Source organism: Pediculus humanus, genomic scaffold (genome assembly GCF_000006295.1).
Source record: "Pediculus humanus corporis 1103172107488 genomic scaffold, whole genome shotgun sequence".
Classification (NCBI taxonomy): Eukaryota; Metazoa; Arthropoda; class Insecta; order Psocodea; family Pediculidae; genus Pediculus; species Pediculus humanus.
The window spans coordinates 873,455-882,017 of NW_002987105.1; the positions used below are offsets into that span (position 1 = coordinate 873,455).

An 8,563-nucleotide genomic window follows, 5' to 3' on the forward strand; every position below is an offset into this window, starting at 1 on the left:
TTTTATTAAATTTTGAAGTGAATAATAATGATGATGATGATGATGATGATAATAATAATAATAATAATAATAATAATAATAATAATAATAATAATAAAATGTATGAAACATTGATATCGTTTCGGCGAAAAAATGGGAAAAAAAAAAAAAATAAATTTTTTGAAAGGCACGATCAAAGGTAATGAACCAAACCACAAATTTTAAATTGAAAATTTTTTTTTTTTTTTCATTTTTTCCTTTCGTTCGAAATTTTCCCTCTTTTTTTTCCTACTTTTTCCCTCGCTTTTCGAATATTCGGGGATTTTCATTTTCTATACACGACCTTTGACCTATGCTTTTCCACTAGCTAGTGACGGAAACTAATGAGGATAATGAAATAACTTTTTCATTGCAAAAGTTTTCCAACTCTAAGTGAAAAGCGAAAAGTGTAATTAGTTTGATAAATATAAATTGTTTTTTTCGAGAGAGAGAGATCCCTTACCGTCCTTATCCCCTCCATCTTTTTTTGTTGTTGACCTTCAATGAGTTTACGTGGAAAACGAAAAAAGAAAAAAAACGGAAAAAAGGAAATTGATTGTTTCGTTAATGTTGAAAATGGAATCGGTGTGAATCGTTGAACGAGACGAATAAAAAAGGATAAAAAGGAAATTACGGTAAAAATATTTTACATCTGGTGCCACGATATTTATATTCCGCATCGTTGTTGTTTTTATTACTACTACCTTTACCCTCATCGTAATAATAATAATAATAATAATAATAATAATAATGATAGAAAGTCATTAACTTTTGATTTTCCATCGATTGATGACGATGATGATGATGTTTTTTTGTTTTTGTTTCAGAGGGGATGATGTACAAAAATCGTTGGAGCTTTTGGACAAAGTTCTGTCAGAGTTTGACGATATAGAAAACGGAAATTTGGACGGGGATAGCATAGCGTCAGTGCAACAACAAACTCTAAACATAAAAAATAGTTTATTTGAAAAAAAAAATAATAAATCGACGACGGACACGGGGATTCGTGTGGCGGGTCAAACGGACGACGACAGTCCATCGTTGGGCGGACACCAGTCGGAAGACGACGGGTACATGAGCATGAATGGTAAAAAGGCTAAATTCGTATTAAGTTTTCGTCCCGTTTCGGACGAAGTCGGTAATAACGAATTGCCTCCGGCTCCGGATCCACCGCCAACTGAATCGCCGCCCGAAGAAATGGCGGATTTTCCACCGCCTCCCGAAGAAGCGGAAAGAATTATATCGAATTTACTTCCAAAGTCAGTTCAAATAATTGGGTTAAATTTTTTTTTTTTTTTCTTTTTTTTTGTAAGGTATCGATTTAAAAATTCTTTCTTTTTCTTTTTTTTAGGGTTTCACCCGTGAGTTCGGGTAAAAGGCAAAAAACAAGTAATCAAATACGTTTTGTAAAGCCATTTTTGACTTCGATGACTTTAGGAAAAGAAATTAATCAGGTTAAAATGGAGGATGGAAATGCGACGACGGCCACACAAACCACACTCGTGAGTATATATAAAAATAATAATAAAAATGTACTTCCGGTTCCGGTGTTTAATGGTTTGCACCTTTTAAAGTTTTTTTTTTTTTTTATTTCTTTTACGTAATAAAATCATTTGCCGCCTTTTTTTTTTTTTTTTGTTGACTTTCGAATGATAATCGTCGTCACCCCTGACGCCAACGTATTGAGAATAATAATGTCGTGGAAGAAGAAGAAAAAGAAAATTTTGAATTTGTAAAAAAATTTGGACGAAATAATAAGTTTTGTTGAAAAGTTTTTTTTTTTTTTTAAGTTGGCAGTTGTAGGAAAAGAAAATGCCCGAATATAAAAAGAGAGTGAGAGAGAGAGAAAGTTAAGTTTATCCTTTTTTTTTTTTTTAGTTTTCACAATTGAATTTTATGTTTAGAAAAGAAAAGAAATTGGGGAAAAGATGGTAGACGTCGAAAGGAATATTTTAGAAAGAAAAGAAATAATTTTTTTGTTTTTGTTTTTATTCTATGTCTCTCTCTCTCTCTCTCTCTCGTTAATGATATATTTTCGTTGGGGGAAAATCATTTGAATGGAATTTTCCAGAAAAAGAAAATTTGTTTTTTTTTTTTTTTTTTTTTTTTTTACGTAACACAACTAATTGATTTCGCTTTTCTTTTTTTTGTTGGGGGTGCTAATGATCATTTTCAACAAACCGTTAAAAAAATCGACCAATAGGAATTTTTTGTATTGAATTTGAGGACGCATTCTGATTGGTCAGAAATTTTTTTTTGTCGTTTGAAAAGGCGGGGGTTTTTACTTAACAAAAAAAAAAAAGAAAATTCGATTAATTTTTTTTTTTGTTTAGCTTTGTCTTTGCGATTGAATTTTTTTTTTTTTTTTTTTTTTTTTTTTGGGGGGGTTGTAATTATCGGTTTACCGGAAAAATGAAATCCATAATCCAACCCCAAATTCGGAAAAAACTAATTATTGAGTAGACAGTTAGAAAAACGGTTTCGTTTTTTTTTTTTAACTGATTTTTTTGGCGCGTTTAAAAATAGAAAAAATTATTTAATTTTCGAAAGAGAAGAAGAGCTCCCTCCAAAATTTGTTTCGAAATGAGGAAGTTGTTGAAGTCCGTGAGACGGAGGGAAAAAAAGAAAAACGTGGAAGTAGAAAGAAAGAAAGAAAAAAAAAATTTTATTTTTTGTTGTTGTTTTCATTGTCGTTTGTTGTAAAACGTACTAAAGTTTTTTTTTTTTTTGTCGTCGACAAAATAATAATAATAAATTTTCTAACGCTACGATTTTCTTTTTTTTCGTTGTTTTATATTGGTGCCCCGCAATAAAAAAATAATAAAATAAAATAAAACGAAATTTTCTTTGTTTGTCGTCATCGTTGTCGGAAGAAAAAGGGAAAAAAAAAAAAAAAAAAAAAAAGATCGTCGAGGAAACGAAATTGGTGAGGGGGGAGGGGGGAGGAAAAACTATTAGAAAACTTTTTAGTCATTTTTACTTTTTTAACTTTAATAACTTTTCAGACGCGATTGATTGTAAATGGATTTTTTTTTTTTTTTATTTTCTCCATGTAAAAAAAAAAGAAAATCGACGGGAACGTTTCATTATTAAAATAATTTACGAATTTTAAAATATATATACATATTTAAATAAAATTGATTTCAATCGAAAACAATGAAAAACGACCGATTGATTGATTGACTGACTGACTGAATGAATGAATGAATGAATGAATGAATGAATGTAAACAACGATTTACATTTAAATAGAAATGGCGTCGGAAAACGAATTCGAAAATTTTCTTCTTGCATGCATGCAAAAAAAAAGGTTTAATTTAATTTAATCGATTTATTATTTCAGCCTAAAACTCGTCATCAAAGACCCTACGGATGGGAAAACAACGTTGTTCAAGTACCGCCATTTCATCTTCAAATGCCTCATCACGTTCAAAATAAATACGGAAGTCTCCCTTACGAAGGTGCTCTTCACCAGTTCAGGTATCCTCCGCCGTGGATGCAAAAAACAGGTGAGAAGAAAAAATAAATTTTGGCGAATGGCAATGGGGGGAGGGGGTTGGGGAGAAAAGGAAAATAATAATAATGAAAATATAACAATTTATGCTTATGATAATCGATTTGAATTTTAAATTCCAAAAAAAAACGCCTTACAAACGATGTTTAGATTTTTTTCTCGCATTTAAAGTTTTCTTTTATTTTCCAACGTTTAAGTTTTTAGGGAATGTAAGATGATTATTATTGTAATGCTAAATCTAATACGAATCAAAGTTTTCTTATATTTATCTAATGGGTTTTTTTATATTTTTCAAAAAAAAAAAAATTTTTTTTTCAAAAGTTAATAAATTTGAATGAATGAATTAATAATCCGCGTAAAATATAATAATAATAATAATAATTAGGAAAAAATGGCCGTCGAATTAGAAAGAGCGAAAATTATCGTGAAAGAAAAAAAAAACGAAAAATGTGTTGCATGCATGGTTCGAAACGACTCGAGTTCTTTTTTTTTTTTTTTTTTTGTTGGTAAACCTTTTTTTTTTTTTTTAATTTTTCAGGTCCTTTACCCCCGAGAACTTTGGCTTGCGCTTTGGACAAGCACAGAGAAGTTCGTAGGCAAAATATGGACGATGGAACCCACGTCGGGAATCGATACGGAGATGACGATTCGAACGACGATGACAATCCGGCAAATTTTTCCGACGATTCATTGGAGGAATCGCCGCCGTCGCCATTCCCGCCATTAAATAAAAGGGGAAGCATTGCGTGGGAAGTTCCCTTGGGTTTCGAAGACGATGAAACTTACATGGCGCCTGGAAGCACCAAAGTCATCGGAAGGAGAAGAAGAAAATCGACGGATCATTCAAGTTAGTTGAAAAACAAAAAAAAAAAAAACGAACAGGTGAAAAGGGAATAAAAAAAAAAAAAGGGAAGAAAGGGAAGAAAGGAAAATCCAAATACTATTAATTATGATAATAATAATAATAATAAAAACAACAACTACTGCAATGACAGTTACAAGAGTAGAAAAAAAAAAAAAAAAATTCTCGTTCGTGATCAGTTAAAGTTTCCCCCCCCACTTTTATTATTATTATTATTATCATCATTTAAAATTTATCAATTCGAAAGGGGGAAAATTGAAAAGTTTTCGACTTAAAAATTTAAAAACCTATAAACCTTTCTTTGACACACACGCACGCACGCACGCAACCCCCACCCCCACCGTATTGGAGATTATTTTAAATTTTTTATCCATTTGACGAATTTCCCTGTCATTTTTATTATTATTATCATCATCGATATTCTTTTCGTGAGATCATTGAAAAAAAGGGCGGGAAGGGGGGGGCAGGGGGCGGGAAACTTGAAATGTATTTTTAATACGTGGCAATGTGTACCACCGGTCTTAAAGTTACATGTCAAACGTACAAGAATATTTTTTTTTTTATTCGAAATCGAACAATGAAAAAAAAAATTTATTATTATAAATCATGATTTTTCTCTTTCAGGATTTTTTTTTTTTTTTTTTTTTTATGAGATGGTTATTCAATAATAAGAGGGGGGAGAGAGAGTGAGAGAGAGAGAAAATCGGATTTTTTTTTCTTTTTTCTATTCTCTCTTATTTCTAGCAATAAATAAAGATTTACCTTTTGAAATAAATATATATATATTTAGGTTTTGATAAAATTCTTTTCTTTCGGATTTTGATTAATCGTTTAAATAATTATTTTTAATTGAAAAAATATTTAGGTTCATGTAAACTTTTCCTTTTGATTATATGGGAAAAAAAATGATGATATGATGAAGAAATCAAATTTTTTTAAAAGAGTTATTAATGTTAAAAAAAAAAAAAAAAAAAAAAAAAAAAGATTATGTAAATATTTGCATTAAAGAGATTTTTTTTTTTTTTTTTTTTTTTTGTAAATCTGGGGGGCAAAAAAAAATAAGAAAAAAAAATTTTCTTCTTATTTTTATCTTACCCTCGAGTAAAGTAATAAAACATTTATTTTAAAAAAAAAAAATTTAAATTTAAATTCATTTTGAGAGATGTGGGGGAAAAGAAAAAAAAAAAAAAAATTGATTAATGAAAAAATATATTATTGCGAATCAAACGTGTGTGTCGGATTTGAATAAGATTAATTGTAAATATGGCGACGTCTTCATTTTTCTTTTTTTAAATAAAAAATTATTTTGTGACGTAATAAAAAAAAAAAGGAAAATTGTCAATTGTTTTTAATAATGGCGGAAAATTTAAATTTTATGAAATTTTTTTTTTTTGTTTCAACGGTTATATAGATTGCGTCGGTAGTAATTTGTTGTTTTTGTTTCGTTTCAGGTACGAATTCGATTAATCGATCGAGAGATTTGGAAGATTGGCCCGAACCGCCGAATAATCCGGACGATGAAATAATTTCACCGTACAGCGATTCGTATTACGGTTCAAACGATGGCCTTCCGGAAGCTTTGCCCCTCGATTTGACATTTAACGGAACTTACGTAATAAGAAAAGGAAGAAAAAAAGAGAGGTGTAGTTTGAGTAAAAATTTACCGTCGGAATCTCGTCAGACTCCTCCTCCTCCTCCTCCTCCTGTTCTTCCTCCGGTCAAATACGAAAGACAGTCTAGTTTGGAAGGTCGGAGCGCCATGAAAGGAAATTTCGATTTGAAACGCGCGAGTTCGACTTTTGACAATATTAAATCTTTGTTAAAAGAAGGTTTGATTGAAGGTTTAAACGATCCTCCGCCTGATTTTTCACCGCCCAATCCTCCCAAATTAGTGAGAGTCGTTTCACTGCCCACGCTTTCGGTCGATAAAAGCGAAGTGTCGGATCACGTCGAAAATCATCATAGAAATTCTAAATGCGAAAGATTTTGTAAAATGAACGAATTGGCGGTGACGCTGGAAGAAGCCGAAGATGAACTCAACAGTCTCGACAATCCGAGTTTAAACGATCCGCCGGATTCTCTGGCGAACGACGAGGAAAAGGAAAACGTTTTTAACGGTAACGTTGAAAAAATTCATTCGAAAAGAGAATATTGTCAAAGGGCAACGACGAAAAAGTGCAATGAAGTGGAAACGCAAACCGATTTAAGTGACACGGAAGCTCAAAATGAATTAGATTTAGCCGGAAAACAATTTTCCGAAATGTCAAAAACCAAATCCGAATTAGAAGAAGTTGAAAAAAAAATACAAGAAATAGTCAAAATAAAAACAGTTATTGAAAATCAGGGGAGGGAAGAGGAATTTTCGGATCCGTGGGTAAAAGCAGAAGATAAACCCCCGGATGAATTTCCAGTCAACGTGGAAGTACTCCAACACGATTTCGGACCTCTACCGCCATCTCCCGTGGAAGAAGACGACGACGAAGATGACGACGATGAAGAAGAAGAAGATGGAGGAGAAGGAAGAGATAAATATTCGAACGTGTTTCGATCGACTTCTGCGCAATCGTCGGGAAAAGTTAAAGAGGACGGATTTTATCGATGCGAAGATCCCCCTAATAGCGATCCAAGTGGAAAGTACTTAAATCGACCACCGGAGCCTCTACCTCACAGGGCTTCTGATCCGATCCCCATCGGTTTAATATGTCGTTCCTCGGATGCGGGGTTCAATAGGGGTCCCAGATTATATTCAAATGAATCGAGGAACGAGGTGAGAATTTTTAAAAAGGAATGAAAAAACAAAAAAAAAAAAAATTTTTTATTTTTAACGCGACAAGAGCCCTTTTTTCAAATTTTATACGTCACAACAACTTTTTTTTTTTTTTTTTTTTTTTGTTTCATTGATTATTTTAAGCCATCATGGAAATGATTAAAATAATATTATCCCTTTAATTTATTGATTAAAATTAATCCGTTTCAACGTAGTTTCTATTTATGTTAATATATGTATGTATTTTTTTTTTCGTCAGAAAACAACGGAAAGAAGAACGTTACCGTCGGAATTTCCGGGACCGGTATCAAGGCGGAGAACATTTCAAAAGCGATCGTCGACGTTGCCACAAGAAAACAGTCAAACGTCTTGTTCGCTCCCCGAGACTCCTATTTTTTCAAGAGGTTGCGACATACCCAGAACTCCTCATCGTTGCGCTCCGGGAGATTCTATACGTCCCGGAGGGCTGCAAAGCAGCACGTACAGACGTAACGGAGGGATCGCTAATTCGAATGCAAATTGTAAAACGGGAGGAGGAGGAGGAGTCACGCTTCCCGGAGGAGGAGGAGGAGGATTCAATCAAGGGATTGTCGGAGCCGAATTGTTGAGACTTGCGGGTGGTCCCGGTCGAGGATGGTATCCTCGTCACAGGCAACACAGACCCGCATCAATCGAACAATTGGATAGACTTCCTCATTCGGGAAATAATTCGGAAAATGGATTGCCCGGACCCTGGGACATGAATACCTCAATGAGAAAACCCATGACTCTACCCCCGAACATTACTCCGAAATTTTTTCATCGATCTCCGAGAGAAGCTTTAAGAAGAGTTACTAGTCTTTTAATTAGAGGAAAGGGTAAGTGAAATTTATTTATTATTTTTAATATTTTTTCGTCAAATGGAAAAATTCTCTAATTCGGTCGACTCGCACTCTAAAAAATAAAGTAATTCAGTCATTTAAATTTCAAACGTGATATGGGAGAATAAATGTGAAATCCGATATTAAAAAAAAAAAAAAAAGTGTACGGTGAGCAGCCATGTGAATTCCACGTGCTCCTTAAACTCCGTTCAGTGCTGCTAACTACACGATTATTTCAATAAAGCGGAACTTGAATGCGGATTTGCGTGAATCGAATAAAGTCATGGACGCTTTATAGGCGGGCGTGGCGGCACCAACGCTTCTCACGTGTTTCTCTTTCTTTGTGAGTAAAAAGAAATGGAGAGAGAGCGTTTAAATTGTGGAAAACTCATCGTTTTTTTTGCTCACTCGAACGAAAATTATTCCTTTTTTTATGAAAGGGGGGAAAACTGGGCGAGGTGGGAAAGAGAGGAGAGAAGGGGCCCACGGAGATGAAACCGAAAAAAAAAAAAACTTTATTTTTCGGGGGTTTTTTTATTTTCA

General features: G+C 33.1%; 1 protein-coding gene across 1 annotated transcript; it reads left to right on the forward strand.

Moving 5' to 3' along the window:
• Positions 1 to 594: 594 nt before the first annotated feature.
• Phum_PHUM148620 (uncharacterized protein) lies at positions 595 to 8,290 on the forward strand (the record flags this gene model as incomplete). Its single annotated transcript, XM_002424680.1, has 8 exons — positions 595 to 605; positions 846 to 1,277; positions 1,370 to 1,520; positions 3,361 to 3,526; positions 4,070 to 4,378; positions 5,845 to 7,160; positions 7,420 to 8,017; positions 8,265 to 8,290. 8 exons carry the CDS (start codon positions 595 to 597, stop codon positions 8,288 to 8,290), a joined length of 3,009 nt encoding a protein of 1,002 aa, XP_002424725.1.
• Positions 8,291 to 8,563: the final 273 nt, after the last annotated feature.